Source organism: Notolabrus celidotus, chromosome 7 (assembly GCF_009762535.1).
Source record: "Notolabrus celidotus isolate fNotCel1 chromosome 7, fNotCel1.pri, whole genome shotgun sequence".
Taxonomy (NCBI): Eukaryota; Metazoa; Chordata; class Actinopteri; order Labriformes; family Labridae; genus Notolabrus; species Notolabrus celidotus.
In genome coordinates this window covers 26,689,147-26,709,818 of record NC_048278.1, presented here as the reverse complement: position 1 = coordinate 26,709,818, position 20,672 = coordinate 26,689,147, and the positions used below count along the sequence as shown (strand labels likewise).

Below are 20,672 nucleotides of genomic sequence, written 5' to 3'. Positions count from 1 at the left end.
GAGGATAAGAAGGAATACCATGATTTGAAAAGACTGTGACACAATTTTGTTTCTGTTGTGTTTCTCTACAGCGCATGCAAAACAGATGAACTTATGACCTGTTCGAGACCTCCTCCCCACACTTCTTATCATCTGAAATTTCTGACTCACCTCATGCTCTCTCAGTTTATGTCCTAATATTGTTTGTTTGTTTTGTGACATGGTTCTGGCCATGGTTTCTGTCTGCTAATAGGCATTTTTTTCTACACTATTTCAAAGTACATACTCATAGGTTAAGATTAGCTCTCAGTAAATGATATAACAAAGAGTGTAATCTAGACCTGCATCATGTGTTAAGTGTTATGACATACCTTGTGTTGTGAGTGAGTGCTGTAATAATGCAAACTGTTTCATAGACTGACTGAAATACACAATGATATAGTTACTAAATAAAATCTTTTTCAAGCAGTACTGATGGAGGGCTGGGTTTAGGATTGAATGAAGCTGGTTCAGATGTCAGCACACAATAGAATTTTCAAACTTAGACACCTGGTCAGGCTCTATACATTGAAGAGACCATGACATTTGGATCACATCATTTTATCTATAAGGGGTAACTCTGCTACTGCTCTAACCTGATCCCACAGAGAGATCTGTCGATGATTCCAGCGTGACGTGCCTGTCGTGAGCAGCATCTTCATGTTACCCAGCATCAGCACCTTAGTGGCTTTGTGCGTTTTGGAGTTGCCTTCCTGCAAACACATAACAAAAACCCATCACAACCAAAGCACAATGCATACCAAACATTCAATATCTAAAGTATTAGACTCAAAGCGTACAGACACATTTTTTGGCAATAAGAGCTCAAAACTACAACAATGTTCCTGCTTGTTTGGAAAGCAAGTGTAGTGAGAGCAGACTGATGTTAGGAGTGGTGACCCAGAGGTCTGAAGAATTATGCTGCGGCCTGCAGAGGACGGAGGTGTCAGTTTTGGCCATGAGGTGCTGGATGAGAGCCAACGCTTGGAGCGGGAACTTATGCAATATTGTCTGTCATATTACACTCTAACTCAAGCTTGTGGGTGCTTTCTTTTGAATTTTGAATGTTTGTTACTTGGACTTTACTTTGGTATGTTCCTAAATGTCGTGATTTCAGACACAATAGAGATATTGTGCATCTTAGTCTAGAGTAAGCTATCATTTCAAAAAAGCTTTCAAAAAGATGAAATTGTAAAGAAAATGCAAATATGCTGCTGGTAACGTAAGGGATTCCCTCAAACTACTTTGAAGAACAGCTAGTGGCTCAGCTACACAATGCTTATGCTACTAATGGTGTAAACCAGGGGTTCCCAAACTTTTCAGCCCGTGACCCCCAAAATATAGCTGCGAAAGACTTGCAACCCCCATTGTCCCTCAAAGTGATATAATGTGGCTTCATTTAGCTGGTCTGCAGAAAATTAGCCTACCTATATGAGCATGTGTCTGTGTTTCCTGTGCCATTATGAATTAACCTACTGCTACTGATGCTTTTGAAAATGAACTGTTCACTAACCCTAAACTTAGGAGTCATCTGGCAACAAAGAAAGGCAGAAAACTCATTACATTTTCTATTTTCAAGGCTTTATTTCAAGTTTTGTAACTATTTTTGACAATATTTTTTACTATAATGGGTAAAATGTACTATTTTTAGATAACTTTTGTCATTCAGTTTTTTTATAGTATTTCTTTAGTACTTCTATGTTCACCATAAGTTAACAAATTATATATAAGAAATAAAAAACCCAAAAAACATTCTGGAAGACATCTCATGACCCTCCATTTGTGTCTCACGACCCCCCAGGGGGTCCCGACCCACACTTTGGGAACCCCTGGTGATTATTACTATTGTATTTTTATTAATCAAAATACCACTGAAAGATTCAGGTCCTTTCTCAATCAAAACATTTCTTTCCACACTGATGAATGTTATATTAACTAGAACATACTGAAGTTACCCCCTTTCAAAATAAGATCACTGTATTCTTAAGTTTAACTGCTGAATTGTATGAAAAGAAGACTGAACACAACAGACACACACAGACACTCTAAAGCAAAATATCACCTGCAGCAGGTTTCCTGTGCGCAGATCCATGAGTCGGAGCTTCCTGTCTTTGCAGGTGGTGGCCAACAGGCTGCCGTCTGTATTGAAAGACATGGAGAGGACTACATCTGTGTGCAAGTTGATTGTCCGCACTGGGTTCTTTATCACCTGCTCAGAACAGTCCAGGTTCCAGATCATCACCTACAAGTGTAGAGACACCCACATGAATAAAATACACAGAGATACTCAAAACAACTCCCAGAAAACAAAGAACGCAAATCAGGTGTGACTTTGTAACTACCAATGTCCTCTCTGTATGTTCTGCAAAACAAACAGACAAAATAGTGAGAGTTACCTGCAACTATATCTTGTTTCTTCAAAAGAAGGTTAGGTCTCAAGCAAACTGGGTCATATGAAGTGAGTCTGATCATATCTACAGGTAAATGTGTTTATTGCTGTTCAAGCAGTAAAAGGTGTGATTGTGTTACCACTGTCATCAAGTGTGGTGATGAAAAGTCCTCCTGGTCTGGAGGTGTGGAGTGGGCCTGCACTTAAATTTCCTCATTCAGAGTTGGAATGTGTGAGAGAGGTTGATTTTGCTCCTATCTCTGTAACTGAATTATAGCAGCACAATATGAAGTGCTTGTGATCCTTTTATAATATTCTCACGTAAAACCTTTCAGACAATAATCAAGGGGTTGGAGTGAAGCCCATTTTCAAAATGAATTTTCAATAAGAAGTAAGCTGCTACAAACAGCTATGACCCATGCCTCTGTGTTGTAATAAATAATCAAATAATCACTTATACAATAATAATATCACAGCAGGCTCTCAGGGCTCCTCTTTCTTGTACATTGTAAGTTTATTTTTCTATGTGGCTGTGAGTGTGTGTGTGTGTGTGTGTGTGTGTGTGTGTGTGTGTGTGTGTGTGTGTGTGTGTGTGTGTGTGTGTGTGTTTGTGTGTGTGTGTGTGTGTGTGTGTGTTACCTGGTAGTCGTAGGCTGTGCTGAGCAGGATGTTGTTAGCAGTCGGGTGCCACTCGATGAGGCCCACTCTGCGGCTGTGACCTTGAAGCTCCTTCCATGGTACTGTCAGGCTCTTCAGCACACCATGAGGAGGAATCTCCCAGACTTTCACCTGCAGAGACACACATGAACAACTGTTGACTCTAACTGAATACATTTTACTCAGTACCATAGAACTACTAAAATACAAATTTGAGACACTGATATACTTCAGTTGTATTTTCCTTATGAATCTTTAAACTTTTACTGAACTGCAATCAGAGTAAACTCTTACTTTTTACTGAGTTACAGTTTTCATACAGCTTAAGTCATATTCATAAGTTATAGTTATTCTTGATCAGTTTTACACGTACAACCAATGACACAAAACTAGTACTAACAAGTACAGTTAAATTAGTAGTCAATTACTTTAAGTGACAGAAAATTAACTGGCAACTATCTTAATAATCCTTTTATTTTTTAAATTTAAACATATTTAAAACTTCCATCTTCATAAATGTGACGACGTGCTTATCATAATCGTACAACTTCTTCTATGTATTCTAAAATTTGAATATTTGTGTACAAAACAATCCATTAAGGAAAAAATCAGCAGATGAAACCAAAATGATAATACGCATTTGTTCCAAGAAAATTCCAAAATGTACTTAAGCCATAAACTCCACCTCAAAGCGTCTTTTACAAATGAACTACTATGAAATCAGAGTTTAGAATAAGTTTTAAGGAAGTAGTTTAAATGAACAATCATCCAGACAAAACATAGGTATATGTCTGCTCTTCAAAAATAAATATGATTATTTCTTATTTTTGGTCTGCTATTCATATAAGAAAATATTGAAAGTAAATTAACACAGCCCCAGGGCACACTTTGTAAAATTGAGAATGTAACCTGTTGACTCTTTCTTTCTCTTTCTGTGTACTGAGGAGCGTCTTTGCCAGCTCAGAGCTGAGGAATGTGAGGAATGACTTCAAGCTTTTCTTCAAGGCTAAAACGCAAAGGCAATAAAATTATCTCCCTGCTGCTACATGCTTATATTCCAGAGAGAAATGATAACACGTCAGTGAACCACTTTCAAAATGTACTTAGTGAGAACAAACCGTGGTGTCCTCGGAGCAGGAGGCGATGCAGTAATCGTTGAAGGGATTCCATTTGACGTCCAACACGTTTCCTCTGTGGCCCGACACTTTGGGGTGGTGAGGGTCCACTTTACCTGTCTGAAAGGTAAATACACTAAATTAAACAAATAACAATAAAGAACATATAACGAACAAGCAAAAGGTCAACATTTTAGTGGGTTTATTTGTTTGTTTGAGGATGAGACTGACTTCATTGTATGCCAAATATACCTACAATGTATAGCGCTAGCTTAGTTTAACTATCCTAGTTTAACTAACTTAGTTTAACTTAGCTAACTCGCTCAATTAAACCAGTGGAAAACTGCAAATCCTTGATGAGGCTTTTGGAAACTGCCTAGTAGCACCTCTTAATCTCATCAATACACAAGTTATATTTGAAAGGTAAAAAGAGTGATTCACAGACAGTGTTTTTTATCTGAGCGCAGACTTTGGTCTCCACTGGCTACAATAATGTAATACTCTTATCTTTTACTAACATTAATAAAGTTATCTATTTAAAAAGATAAGACTTTGACTTTGCTGCATGCATTGCTACTGAGTAAAAGCACTTATTCTAATACTAAAATCAACGCAATCAATCCTTTATAAACACAATTTCAAGCTAGACTTCACAAATCGTTGAAAAGAGGACTTGAAACGTTAAAAAGAACAACTGCTGGTACATCATTTTTTCTAGAAAACATCAACGAGATAAGGTCAGGCAGACAAGGGGTTTTTATCAACTGGATGTCCCTTGAGGTCAAATATTTCAAATGATTTAAGGCAACAGTTATTTGTTATTTCAAGTTTTTGGTATTCCATTTCAATTCCACAAAGTTGCCCACAATGAAAGTAAACTAGCTCCTGAGGGAAATATTTGGCTTTGTAGGTGCTTCAAACTTTACTTTAATCACCAGCTAGTTGCTTATTTTTTGTCTGTTTGGTTCACGGCAGGGGAAGAGAAGTGTACTGATGCTTTTTAACTGGAAACTGTATATTTTGGCAGTTGAATTTAAACTCAGCAATAAAAAGCAGTGAATCATAAACATAAATATTGCATTATAACCGTTTCACAGCAGTTACGATGTAGCAATCAAATCAACAGAACCAGACCTCTGCACAACCCTGAAGGAAGGTGTGAGATTTGATCAAAAAGCAACAGAGACCAAGCTTCAATCCTGTTTATTATGTCTTCATCTAAACAGGGCATGTCAATACGCTACGAAGCAGAGACATAGCCAAGCTTGCAGGGACTGAAAACTCTTAACATGAAACACCTCAAACTGCAGGTGTATTGACACAAAGCGTTTCTGACACATGCTCTGGTATTTAATGATGCCCTTACAAGGGGGACTTCACTGCAGATTTTCTGCCTCGACATGACTGTAATTCTGCTGTTGTTACGAACAGAACCCTGCTCATACTGACACACATGCCTGCAGGCTGGACTTTTGTGCAGGTGAGGTGATGTAACAGATACCTGTGCTTCAAGAAAATCTTCAGTAAAACATAGCACATATTGTTCCAGTATTCATGCATGTGCACTACTTTCTGAGCAAAACAATAGCTTATCTGTAAATGCAAACACAGAGATGGGATGGTGAGAAGACAGAGTGAGGGTGGGAGAGCTGAATTTCCACCTTTTTGAGAAGTTGAGAGGAGGGGGGGGGGTCAAAGGATGAGTTATGTCATTCCTGAGCTTGTATGCAATTCCTGCCCATGCCAAGAGGATGGCTATAATTCACATAGACGTTTTATGAATTAGGAGGAAGGCGGTAAGAAATGAAGAAAGAAGGGAGAGGGATCTCGGACTCTAAATTTTAAGAACACACAAAGAGAGGGAGTCTTAGTTTATTTGAGAGATGACTGTTGTTACTGATTAGACCAGTGGATGAGATAATAGGCATAAATAGTGTCTAGAGGAGTACATGATTAATTATGTTTAAGTTGAGGTTGGTAAAGAGGAAGATAAGGAAGAATAATGAGGAGGGGGAAAAGACCACATTGGATGTTTAGGTTGTGGTGGATGAGCTGTCAGTGGTTTCCTAGCTGCTGTCCTTTTTATAACCTGACAGCAGAGCTGTCGTGTCCATGTGTGCTGTGAGTGCAGCAGCAAGGCAAGAGAAAGCAACCATGACAGGTATATTGACCACAAAACATGAGTTAAAATAAATCTGAGCATTGCTTATGATTAGGGGGGATTCTGCTTCAACTTAGCACCTTCTGCTCAAACTCCCACCACGCAAACAGACAGCTCATTAAATCTTGGTGAAAGTGCCCAGACGTGAGAAATATTTGGGCAAAAGTACCCTTAGTTATGTTCATCGAGTTAGTGGTAGGAAGCCTTGAGACACACTAAAACATATTTATATGCTGATATATGGTCATCTTTGAGCAACAGATATGTTAATGAACCACAAGGACCAGAAGTCATCTTGATTTTAGACGTATCTTCCCAAAGAGAAAAAAATGGGGAAGAAAAACTCTATTAATGCACCTCGAGGAACAAAATATGTCCTGTCTTCACAAAGCTCCTACTCTGGCAAGTTGATCATGCAAGCGGAGATGCTGGGAAGTTAAAATAATGATGTTTTTTGGGCATTCTAACTGATCAATAGCATGGGTCTTAATGTCTTTTCCAGTCAACACACCCCAAGCAGCTCCCTGAAGCAGATAATAGAATGATTTTTAAGTTTGTTGCTGCAAATCAACTGCAGAACAACTATTTTTCCTGTGTAGCAAAAAAATACAATCATATGTTTTCATAACAAAAGATAAGTCAGTGTCTATAATCAGCATATTGAGGGAGATGACCCCATGCATCTTTAAACACCTGCCATGGAGAGGAGATACTCACATGATGGACAGAGAGGACCAGGAAGGCCCCTCCCCCGGCGCATTCAGTGATGACTGCCAGGAAACGAGGGTTGACAGCACAGAAGTTGTTGTCCTGGACACTGCGTGTGATTGGCACACCATCATAGCAGCTCTCTTTGGTGGCGGCCTTACCGAACACGTGGCGGAACTTGGAAGTGCGGTACTGAGGACGCCATGTCATCTGAAAGAGTAGAGAGAGGGAAAGGAGAGAGAGAGAGAGAGAGAGAGAGAGAGAGAGAGGAGGTCAGTCAAGGAGAGTCATCCCTCACGGTTATAGTGGTGGGGCTTTTTATACTCACGCTCCTAGGAAAAGCAAAAGAGCAGAGAGAGAGTACACGCAAAGTGTTTTCTAAAACATTAGCAGAGCGACTCAACGCTTTAAACACAGAGGTTTAACAGGATCTATTATTTTAGACCCATTATTACAAACAATACTAGTGTAGGCATCTAAAATAAAAGCTTTTTCTATATTTGCTTAATTCATATTTATAGTTTGGTAGTGTTCTTTCTTGTAGACTATTTTGTCTTCCGATGTATGAGAAGCCTTTAGTTACATTTCTTCCCCTTTATTTATTTATCTATTTATTTATTAATTTATTATGTGTTTGTTTGTTATTTTGTTTTTTTTAGGTATTTAATTACCTCTTTTTTGATGTTAGGCATCAAAAATTAAATCACTTCTCTGTGATCTGGTAAATTATAGTTACTTCTTCTACGAATTACTTCTTCTACAGTAAACGACAGTTCATTTTAAGAATGTTTCTCAAATAAATGTTACATTTTTTATATTATATTATATATAAAATCATATTTCTAGGATGTTCCCTTGAAATCATTAACTGAGACAATTACCTATTAGTAAATAAACACAAACGGGAAAACATGCAAGACTTGTCCCATTCAAGGTCTCTTTTGAGCAGCTTGTCTAATGCCAGTCGATGTATATGTCATTATTTTGAGAGATAAGTGGTTCTGGTCCCGTGGGATGAGGTCTGGCCAGCCAGCATGTCTGCTCTGCTACTCTGTCTGGCTCTCTGCCTGCCTCCTGCACGGTCATTACTTATAAATTAGGGGTGGAGGAGGTTGACGGACAAGATGTTAATGTAGAAGAAAAAAATTGATCCAAACAACAACTCACAGAAAACACACAGAGAGAAAAAGAAGTAAAGGTGGTGATTGAAATATAGCAAAACTATATTACCAAAGAAGTAGGTAGAAACCAACAACAGCATTGTGCTTACCATGAATCATATGTCCCTAACAAAACAACTCCAATGACAGCGTCCTACTTATTCTCCCAGCCGACCATTCATGTGATGCCTAAACAAACACAGTGACAACACAGCGGGTGAAGTAAAAATAACAGTGTTTTGGTTTGCATGATGCAGGTGTGGCTGCAGAACTGAGAGGAAAACTGACTGGAATTGAAGGGAATCTTAAAGCAACACTAGCTGGGATCATGACTATCTGCATGTCTTCATTTACTCGTTCACCTCTCAGCTTCTAGCCTGAGGCCGTCACAGGTAGCTTCATGCTGTCACACAGGAATGTTTCCACACCTGAGTAGAAGCTTCATTAAACTTCTCAGGTGTTTAAGAGTCAGACTGCCTCGAAGACACTATCAGTCACAACCATTTGACAGTCCTGGCAGCTCAACCTTGCAGAAGTCACACAGTTAATCGGTAGATGGTTTTTTGCAAGGGCAGAAAAAGAAATTGCATTGGCGATATAAACTACTGTCAAGAAATAAATAGCAAAACGCTGACAATAGGCAGCATGTAATAGATCATAATCTGTCATAATTTTAAAAAAAGTATTTTCGGAAGAGGATAAATACCCAAATGTGGAGCAGCATCTACCAAATTAAACTTGAATCACTATGTCTGCAATATAATGAAACATCCCAAGTCCTCCTTAAAATAAGAAATAAGAAATTACATACACCTTGTTTACGGACCCCTCAAAGCACTTTTACACTACATGTCACATTCATCCATTCACACTGATGTTCTGGGGTTCAGTCAGTGTCTTGCCCTAAGACACTTTGGCCTGTGTATCGCGGAAGCTGGGATCAAACTATAAACCTTCTTGTTGAGAGACACCCGACTCTAAAGCCGAAATCTGGACTTGATAATGGCTCTAGATTTGACTGTAGTGAATTACCAGAGGTATGACAGTTTATTTAATCTGATCATAAAACTAGATAAAGAAAAAGTTCAGGGATCAAAACGTTATAAGAATCCATTGCTCCACACTGCTAGCACGGCTAGCATGTTTGAATCATTTTATAAGTTTCAGCTAATGTGAGGAACTTTAGTCTCTTAAGGCGTTTTTCGACGGCAGGAACTTTACCCCAGAACTAGGGACTTTACCTCTGAACTATGTACTGTACGTTTCAACTGGAGGAACCAGTGTCTAAATGTAGTTCAGGGGTAGATAATCTCAAACCTGAAAAGCCCCTGCTTGGGGGGGTAGTACTTTTCAAAGGTCCTGGGACTTTCGGCTGAACGTAACGTGTTTGTGGAGTTTAGTTTGAAACACAGGGAGTTCATGGAAATGCATCCTAATTTAGTTTTTTATCAAGATTTCAAAATATTATTTAATATAATTTTTTTCCATACTTCACAGGCCTGATTTGCACAATCCACCCGGGACTTCAGCCCGTGGTCAAAACGCAGACAACAATGGGGGCACAGGAACCTTTTAGTTCCGGGGAAAGTAGTTCTGCGGGCTAAAAGATCCCGGAACTCTTGGTTGAAATGCACCTTTAGTGACCCTTTGTGGACAAAGAGGTACCTCTTATCTTGTAGCCCTGTACATGCGTACAGTTTAAAAAAAAATGGGGACTCAAACCTTTTTCTTCTTTTAACTGTGAAGTGTATCACTCAGTGTAAATCTTTTTCATGGAATAAAAATCCGTTTTGGTAGTAAGCTCTTTCATTTTGGTAGCAAGTTTTATTTTTAGTCTGTTTTATAACCAGCTAAAAAAACTCCTCACAGAAGCTTTGACAAAGAAGGAGATCAATTCTTCAAATAGTTTCCTGTCTAACTGAGTAACATATTCCTCTTTATGAAGTGTTGACTTACTGACATGCATTCCTTTGTGATTTTCTGTTGTTGTCGAGTCATTTCTTCACATTGTGTCAACTCAAACATTTCTGATAAAGCATGTGTTGCAATATTTAGCCACACAAATACAGTCTTGATCATAATCAGCCCTTTAAACCTTTAAAATTAATCACTACCTGCTCTGCTCTACTCTGCTCTCTGGTAACAAAACCAACATTTAAAAGGTAACTTTCCCAAGGATACTTAAAGATGCAAATTAGCAAATAAGCCCCTGACACAAAAGAAGGCTCAAGTGGAACCAACTTGAAAACTCACAAACAAAGATGATCAGTTAACCTCCCTCAAATTTCTACTATTAACCTTTTTTTTTAGACTCAATCATCCAGTTGGTGCACATTTTTGTTAAAGGAGGGACTGAACTGCTCTTTAAGCTACATGGTCTTGTAAACTTGAAGACATCTGGGTTGATATAATCAGCATTCATGTGTTGCTGAGGCTTACAAGACCGGAGGGAGCGGCTTCCAGGGCAGAAAGCTAAGACATCTTGTCACAACCAAAGCAGGTTGTAATCAGGTCATTGGCAGCTTGATTTTGTGGCAGGTTACACAGGCTGCGTGGTGGGCAACTTGTCACAGAACTGATGATGAAAAAGACTATTTAGCTATTTTTACACCGGCTTCTTGCTGATCAAAAGACAGCCAGGCACGTTCACTGACAGCAGAAAAAACGGTTGTATTAACAAAGCCTCTGTGATGGGCTTTATGTCTGCTAACATAAAAAAAAACCTGCCGTCGTTTTTGTCAGAGGGAAATTTATTTTAGTCCCTGACTGGTGAGTCACAGCAGCGACTGTAATGAGGGGGCTGTAAAAGCAGTCATAAAACTAAACTGAAAACACAGATAGGACTTTAAAAAAAGATATATTGTACATCTGGTTTCTTCGGGTGGAGATCTTGTGTGGGTCTGTGCTTGCATATAGATGTGCAAAGCATACATTTTCACCTATTTTTTTTTACCTACAGGCTTTTTTAAAGCACATCATAACTCATAAACATGTATGCTAGCAACCACTCCTCCCTCTGGAGTGCTGGGGGAGAAGAAGAAGGAGTTCAAAGTTTACTGACTCCAGTCAAGATATGGGTTACTTGAGCAGCGTTGGGCCTAAACCTACACAGACAGAAACCCTTTAATTCTAACACTGCTCTTTCAATAACTTTAACCAGACTTCTACGAGGACTTTTGTCCCCAGACCTGATCTAAAAGCAAGCATGCGGCAGCCCCGCCTCCTCAATCTGCTGAAGGGATAAGATGTAATGTTTTGTAAACGCTTCAGGTGAAATTCAAGATCAGGAATGCACAGGTGTGAACCCATGCTGTTGCAGTGTGCTAATAATTGTGTACACACATTCATTGTGTGTGTCTGAATGAGACACACGTCTCTCTGATATCACACACAGACGACAACTTACAACCTCTGTCTCGTAACAGGATAAGAGCCAAACAGGTAATCCAATAGCTGCTTTAATGCTACAGAGCGCGTTCATGTGAATGAGTGTGAAAGGTTTAGACAGGATATGTTTGTTGTGTCCGTCGGTGTGTGTTTGTTTGGGCTGCTCGGATTCACTAGAGTGTCTTTTAGTTTTATACATGTATGTCTTTGTATACAGGCTTCAAAAGAGATCAGTAAAGTAAACCATGCAATGATATTAAATACGTATTGTACTTTATTAACACCCATGACAAGACCATGAACATTAACATTAAAATGACTTTATATGTGCACACTGTAGCTTAGAGCTGAGTGCAATGTGCAATAACTATTCAGACACGTATATGCAGTTATTCTTTGCTGCTACTACAAATGGTAAATGGATGGACTTGTACTTATATAGTGCTTTTCTAGTCTTTCTATCCACTCAAAATTCTGTTCCATTACCTGTCACATCCACACAACATTCACTCACTGATGTCAGAGTGCTATATGGTAAGAGACCATCAGTATTAGCTAATCTCATTTGCACACATTCACACACAGGTGAACAGTGGGAGCAATTTGGGGTTCAGTGTCTTGCCCAAGGATACTTCGAACATGGATCGAACTGCCAACCTTCTGATTGCTTAACGACTGACATGATAACCACAACAAGTTGAGCTGTCGAAGGACCATTCTGCTACCTGCTGCCACTGCCCCGAAAACAACACCACTGGGCTTTGGTATATGACACATTTTACAAAAAAAAAAACCCAACCAGACAGCTCAGTTTACAAGTCTAAAGCAACTTTGTGTCAAACAGAGTCAAACTTCAAGTTTGAGCAAAAACCCAGGCAACGGAGGGGTCCGGGTTACAAATTGGTATATGTCATAAAAAAGGATCACTATGGGTGGAAAATGTGAAATAGCATTCACTGTAAAACTGATACAATCTTGATGATGGCAGTAATGCAAGAAGTATGAATCCGAGAAGGCAACTGGACTTCTTTAAGATGTTTCACCTCTCCTCCAAAAGGCTTCTTCAGCTCTGAACTAGACAGAGTTCCAGTTGCCTTTTCGGATCCATACAAGAAGAAACAGAAGAGGAAGAGTTTAAGCTACCACCTATAGTACAGCATACAGGTAAGACTTAAGTCTAAGAGATGTCCCCAAGAACGTATGTATTGTATTACATTCTTGATTTGGACTTAAAACTGTTTTGAAACGCAAAATAATGGAATACTAAACGTGATTAATTACAATGAACCATTGATATTAAGCGAACAATCATGATTTTAAAAATGACTGTTTGACAGCGCTAGTGAATACAGTAAATCAAATTTTTATTGCCGCTTTATAAATATGTTTTCTTCTTTAGGTTGGTCAGGGTTTTATTGTACTTTTTTATTCAATCACTTGTTCTTCCTTGATGCTCACTCTCTCCTTCTGATTAAACAGTAGCGCTGCAGTTTTTCTGATAGCTATCTAAAACTCTGATCTACATTTTTCGTGGCTCTAGGAATGAAACTGAACTTTTGGAAACCTGCACATCCATGGTGGGATATTGAGATGATCAGATGGGCTCACAATAGTCTTTTATTCTTAGAGGCTGTTTTACATGCACATGGTTTCATGAACACACAAAAGTCAATGATTAACGTATACAGGAGTCTGGCAGGCAGGGTGTGGAGAGCGTGGATGAAGACAATAGACTGCTGCTTTGGACATGACAAATTAATAAATATTGGGGGGTTTTTTCCAGCAAAAAAAATAGTGCCAAGTTTGAACTAAAGTTTTCCATCACTTGTGAGGATCTTAACATCAGTGCAACATGGAGGATATGCTTGCTGACCAACGCAAATATTTTTCTATTTATTGTAATTCATGGGCAAAGAAACACTGAAGACACAGATACATCATTTAAATGTATGTTACTTTTCAACAGAAATAAACCTGCGATAAAAGGCTTGATCTGATTTATCACATCTTGGGTTTTCATTTAAAGACTGTGGCAACCGTTTTTATAGTCATCACAAAACAGTGCCCATGAAAGTAGCTGCAAAGATGTGGAAACAAAGTGACTTTCCTTCTACTTCTACTTCAGCTGGGCAAGAAACAGGACATGAAACCTTCAGACAGTTGAGACAGATGCACCTGACATGAGGGTAATAATACCTCATCACACAGGAATAGTGTTTGCCTGCACGACTGCAGTGAGTCAAAGAAGCAGAGATTTATGGTTTGCTTTGTTCTCTATCTCATATAAAAGTGTCTAACCTGTAAGGTTTGTTTAAAACCTGTTTCATAATTTGACTATATGTATATTTTACACTGTTTTACTCTTTCAAGACATTTTCAAGAGCTAACTCTTACCTTTGTAAATCTGCTCTAATTCTTAAGCACAGAAATAACTACCAAAACTGCAAACATCAGATCTTGTAGTAAACTAGAAATCCCTTTTAATGTGTCAGCCATTGCAGTGAAAGTATGAAGCAGAATTTAAAACAAAACTGAAGCATGCATTGACTTTTCAAGCAAAGCAGATATAACATTTAGCTGTAGGAGCTTTCTATCAGCTCCCATTAGTGAATGTACACAACTCCCATGTCCATTAGCGGCTAAAGCACATCCATGCATTGTGTACAAGACAACAAGAAACAAATTCTGAACTCACTGGACATACACAGAGAGACCTGTCGTAAACAGACACTGAAACAACAGAACAGTCTGTGTCATGTTTGCACATCTTTCATGTCTGCAGTAATATGATGCAAGAGTTTGGTACAAACACCAAACCTCACTTTTTCACTACCACCAATTGGATGTTCCATTTTTTATTATATCAGAAAAATATGTCAACCTGCTCAATGCATGTGTAAAATACATCATTTTGCAAAAGTCAAATGAGGACACATTCAATCAAAGAGCAAATAAACCAGTGTAATACTCTGAACAAGCAATAACTGGCAACTTTGGGTTACTGCATGCTTACAGAGGCTGTTTGGTCAGCACTGTAAAGAGAGCAATGAGATTGGAGTGCTGACATTCACTTCCACAGCAATGTCTGCATGCTCTCTCATAGGTTTATAAACTTTAACATGAGAAACAGGATATCAGGCTTAATGAAAACACCTCAAACAGCTGAATTCAAACCATAAGCCACATACTTCAGTGAATGTTGGTGTCTTAAAGACATGAAGCCTCTGTGGCTAAAGATGACATGATTGAGACACTGGATGATGATGTCATTTTCACTGCTGTGGAAAAGTCTCAGTTTCATATCGACTTTTTTTTCTGTCTGTCAGCAAAAAATAGAAAATACTTCCCTGCTTATGGCAGTAAATGAGCGGCTGCTTTTCAAGTTTGAGCAACTGGATAATTAAGTACAAGGAGCAGAAGTCAAGTCGGATAAATCAGTGTAACTTTTTTCACAACAGTGCCACAGATATGCACAGATTCAGGCACAGAGCGTGTTGGAAGAGAGATTTTTGTTTCATCTTGTTCAAGCCTGTCCCGAGCACATGCATGCTGACTGACTTTGAATCCCCCGGGGGAAAAGTGAGCTCACACACAAGCATGCACACACAGCAGAGAGAGACATTTGTGGACTGAGGTCTAGAAGAGAAAAACGATCAATAACAGAACATCAAGTTGCAGAGGGAGCAGGACATAAAAGAAATCTGTGAAGAAACAACACAGACGAGAAGGAAAAGAGTGTGGGATTGAACAGGAGGAAAAGAGAGAGAGCTAAAGTGGGAGTTCAGCAGCACTCACCCTGTCGAGAGAGTCGTCACCTGCACGAGAAGAAGTCGCAGTGTGTCCTTTAAGTGAGAAAAAGTTTCAAGTCTCTGCCTCTGAATGGCAAGAAACAAAACCCCAAAACAGTCTTAAATGCCCCAAGTTTTAAAAGAAGCTCTAAAAAGTCTTGCTTAATCTTAATCACATAGATCAAAACACACACACATGCACACCAACAGACGCACACACAAAAACACACACACACGGTCAGTCCAAAATCTTCTCCCTGTCCTGTCCAAGCTTCCTCTTTAATGTGCTCAGTCCACACAGACAGGAGGAGAAGCAGGGTGGGTGTATGAGCAGCATGGAGCCCAGTGCGTGTGTGAACAAGCAAGGGGAGAGCACAGGAGTGTGTCCACTCCCTGAGAGGGAGGTGACTGCAAGGAGAGAGAGAGAGAGAGAGAGAGAGAGAGAGAGAGAGAGAGAGAGAGCAGGTAATCACTCTCTCTCCTCTGAGTGCCGCTCCCTCTGTCACTCCTCCACTGTTTGCTCAATCAGGACTTCTTGCTCGATCTCTAAGGAGGAGACACTGTTCTTTAGTTTTATTGCTTAGTAATAAATTACATCCTTGTCATATCCGGTTTTTTAATACATTTATAGCTTATGAACCCATATGGCATTTATCTTTTCTGTATGTTTCTCCAGCTATTCAAGTCTGACAAAAATGTATCCAAGTTAAGGCAGGTTTAATTGAGTGCCACCTTTGAAACAGCAAGCCGATCAAAATTCCTGCTATGGGAATAAAAAGTATTAAGTGTAAATATACAGTTTAACATTTTACTGCTGTGCAGCAATAAACCTACCTAGACGTAAACTAATATTTTCGGTTAATGTTACAGTCTCAGTCCCTCTGAAACCATCTGAAGTTCAACCTGACCTTCCTCAAACTCCTCAGAACAAGAACCTGCACAGAAAACCAAAGAGAGGTGAGACATGCACTCCAAATTAAATTGGCTGGATAGTTTGGCAGAGAGCCCGGCAGCTGCTTGAGAACCCGCTCCCCCATCCACATGGCTTCATAGACAGCTCCAACAATCACTCAGAGTAAACTGAGGCATTATGTAACGTTGCATTAGCACTAGAGGCTAAGAAAGGCTAACAGGTCGATATGGGAAAAGAGCTGCCCACTCACAACTGGCCTTCACACGGTCAAACAGGGAGAGAAGCTGAGGGGGGGATCAATCATTATTGCACAAACGTGCACGCCTGCACGCCAGCAGTAAAGTATTCACATTATCAGTTGAGCCTAAGGATTCACTAATAGTGACCCAAAATGCCTATAAGGTCAACTTTTATCCATCATTATCATGTGTCAGGTTTTAATCAATGCTGAGATTTCCTTCCAACCTTTATTGACCGTTTATCTGTACTCTTCTTAGCTTTTATAATTGTCATTTTTTTTGTTTTTGCTGGCACACATGCAGAGGGTAGTGAACTGGCTTCCATGTAATAAACTGAATAAAGTTATCTCTGTAAAGCTGACACAAGTGCAATTTAAAAGTGCTCCACGAGACAGAAAATCTTACAACACTTGAAGATATTTGTGGCAAACTCATCTACTTTCAAAGTTCAAGTAAAAAAGGAAAACTTCACAGATAAGAGTTAAAGAAATATCTAATCCAAACATCAGGATTATCAGGGTGAGATTCAAATTTGATTAAAAACAAAAACAGGTTTCAAGGTATTTAAATGCAGAATATTCATACGCATTAAACTGACAGGCTTCCTGCAGAGTCACTCAATTGTTTTAACAGATCTTAAATGGTTATATAGTCTAATGTCAGTGTAATGCTTACATCTCTAGGAGTGCGTCATATTTTAAGAAAGTAAGCAAATGTTTCAGATAAAGGCAGCAGAAGTACAAGTGCTACACAGCATTTAAAAAAAAAAAGGACAATTTTCTTGATTCTGCCTGCCATATGTTACCTGTATGCTACACACACAACTGATAAAGTCAGCCACAAACACATCCTCCTGCCCAAAATACACAACAAAGTCCAACGGTGACACACTGTCCCCGAGATAACACACAGGACACACAAACGGGTACAGATGTGAGAGGAGGCTTGCTCAGCAAAATGGAGAGTTTGACACAAATCAGCTGTGATTTTACATTCACACTCTCCCCACCATCAACAGAATATGAAAGCATGCCATACTATAGAAATAACACACATTTTTAACTAGCATCCCGGATTAATACAGATTACCGAAAATACTGGGATTTACTTGAGGTTCAGGGCTGAGCCTTACTCAGGATTTTGTCACTCAAACCAGATTTGGCTTTATATATGAAGCTTCAACTGTTTGTCCCTTATTTCACCTCAGCAATTTAAGCTTCCTTTTTTACCTATGACATGCAGATGTATCAGTGTTTTATAGAACAGCATAGGGGTGGGCGATATGTGCAAATAAATATATCTCGATTATTTTTTTTAATTTTCCGATAACGATAATCTGATGATATCCTACAAAAAATTCTGTAAAACTCTACTTGCTTACAGGACATCTATGGATAGACACGCCATTTCAGAACAAAAGCTCTTGTTTATTTTTAAAGTGCTTCATACATCTTCTGAAATACATTGCCCAACAATATTCTATTGCAATATTTAACAATGACCAATTTCAAGTTATGTCCAAGCTAGGGATGTACATTTTAAGCATTTTCCGAGATTCATTTTTGGAAATATTAACGATCAATTATCGATTAATCAATTAATTAAAAAAAAACATTATAAACAATGCCAAAAATGTTTTTTCCCACTAAATTATATTTTCTACAGCAACAAAATGCATATAACTGATGGTATTGAATACGGGTACATGTTTAACACTGATTATCAACGATCAGGCTCATAAAAATATTCTCTGTGGACATAGTCGTATAAAGTGAAGGCTCATAATACTAACAGAAACGTACTTCAGACTCAGTCTCCAGTTTTCTGCCTACTTGTTCTTATCGAGAAAAATAAACTTGTGTTCGAGTCAGGTGTCAGTCGTGAGCGCAACCGAGTCATAATCAGTCCAGCGGCAGAAAAGCCCAGAAGGCTCTGATGTTGCTGCTCTGCCAACATAGCGTACTAGCAATTCCCAACAGTCTGTTGGCTTTGTATCCAAAGGGGGGGAAATATCCTGTTTAAAGTTGTCAACCTTCGTGTCGTTGTTGGCAGCAGTTACGTATTGATTCTTTTTAAAAAGCGGAGACCCGAAGCACAGCCGCCAGCTGAGCGTCTCTGCTGTGAAGAACACCTTTAACAGCTGATTCACATTGAAACATGCTTTAAACTAGGGATGCACCGATCCCACTTTTTAGGTCACGATACCGATATCGATATCGATACCTGGGCTTTGGTATCTGCCAATACCGATACAAGCCGATCCGATCCTGGTATTGATTTGACAATCTCGTTTCCTTAATGTGAGGATTGAATCATGTTTTGGCAACTTCAGGCTTTTCTGACTTTGTCGGACCATTTAAATCCAAAAACCTGTCCGTGCTTTCACACTTTGAACCCATTAAACAAAGGTTTCTTGCTTCTTTGCAGTCGGCTACAGCTGACGTAAACTTCCTCCTTTGGGCTTCCATTATATTTTTCAGCGCATTTGCCATCCGTAGAAACATTAGTGCTGCACATGTTGCAAGTTTCCGGCGGAGTTGTTAGCAAAAGAAGCGTGACATGCAGCTAATCTGCACAGCCTCTGTAGTTATCCTCCATCATGCTCCACTGGGCAAAAATGCACAGACCGGCCAGCGCTGATGATGTAGGAGACGCACATGGCTGTTGTAAACACAGAAAAGCATAGAACTGAGATGAACAGATCTGCCATATGGATCAGCACTATATATCGGCTCCTTGTCACCTATATCCGATCTAGCTTTTTGAGTCCGATCTAGCCGATATCCGATACCAGCATCGGATCGGTGCATCCCTACTTTAAACTTAAACCAAATAGACAAATAATACCAAGTATTGTCACTTTTCGGCACACAACGTTTTTTTGACCAACGTCAGTCTTGTCAAAACCGAATCTAAACAAGCTAGTGGCAGTTCAGCTCTCAGACCCTCCAGACTTCTGTGTCTACCAAACAGCATAAAAAAAACATGAAAACTTCAAATGAAACTGCTTTATTTAGTGCTTTCTCCAGTTTTTACCAAGGGTTTCATACATTTTAGTAAAAGAGTGGAGCCATGAGGATAATATGGCTAACAGTACAAATAATTTTTACAAGATACGAGAAGAAGGATCATTTTGAGAAATGTCATCGTTAACATCCAGTAGTTTTGTTGCCCTCGCATTTCTCTATAAAAAAATGATGCAGGTGCAAATTAGAAAAACAGATATTTGAATGGCAAATGTGAGCTGACTGAGGGTCTTCTCAGCTATTAATCAGAATAATAAACTTTTACTCTGACCAGACATGGCTCACACACGAGCAGTGAGTAGAACCTCAGCCAGCTTAAGGGTGTGTTAAAGATATCAGACAGCCGGTGGTTTTATTGACCAGTGTCACCCTGAATACACTCCTCATATTGACAGCTTTAATTTATAGACTCTTTCCAAGCTGCCAAAAAGCTCCACTTGTATTCAAAGACTGTATTTTCCTTTGGTTCGGCTCTTGGCACTGGATGAGGCCTTGGCGTTTCCACTGATAATTATCAATAAGGACAGGGCAGGAGTCCTAAAAGCCTGTGACTCTTTCCAGAAAGCTCAAACCACAAGGCTCCCTCTCTCTAATCACAGATAACATACAGACGCACACTAATAGTTGGCTGCTGTGAGAAAATGACACTACAGAGACACACAATGACCTTCCCTCCCTCACTTTGTTATTCCTGATAATCTGTCTGACTGTGTTTTGACTGTAAAACACCTGGTTTTTAGAGCCAAGTACAATCCTGTGGAGGTTAAAATGCTCCTGTTAAGGTTTCCAAGTTTGTTTGTTTTTTAACACAGGTTTTAAATAGTCAAATATTTAAGCGCTGTCCTATTCCAGTACACATGAACAGGTGCAGCCAATAACTGAATAAGTAATCAGGAGCCATTGGTCCAGAGTAAACAGAAACCCCTACAAAGACAGATTAATTTACACGTCATCCAGAGAGCAAATAAAAGCCTGAATGACTGTCTGCTGTAGAAATAAATTAACTGATTACTTCACTACTACATCAGAGCTGAGAAAGACTGTGCATGAGACAAGTAAAAGCAAGGTTTTTTTTCTTTCATCATATATTTGCATGTTGCTTTATGCTCTG

General features: G+C 39.2%; 1 protein-coding gene across 2 annotated transcripts in view; it reads right to left on the bottom strand.

Moving 5' to 3' along the window:
• Positions 1–20,672, bottom strand: part of coro2a (coronin, actin binding protein, 2A) — a 49,172-nt gene that overhangs the window by 10,097 nt on the left and 18,403 nt on the right. The window contains exons 1-6 of one of the 2 annotated variants that reach the window (XM_034687793.1): positions 15,391–15,734; positions 7,058–7,258; positions 4,183–4,299; positions 3,047–3,196; positions 2,081–2,260; positions 615–731 (exon numbers count right to left, since the gene is read on the bottom strand). In XM_034687793.1, the coding sequence (XP_034543684.1) occupies positions 615–731; positions 2,081–2,260; positions 3,047–3,196; positions 4,183–4,299; positions 7,058–7,258 (765 nt within the window). In that variant the 5' untranslated portion in view covers positions 15,391–15,734. Of the gene's footprint in view, positions 1–614; positions 732–2,080; positions 2,261–3,046; positions 3,197–4,182; positions 4,300–7,057; positions 7,259–15,390; positions 15,735–20,672 lie in introns of those variants that run through there. The other variant, XM_034687792.1, reaches the window with a different exon arrangement.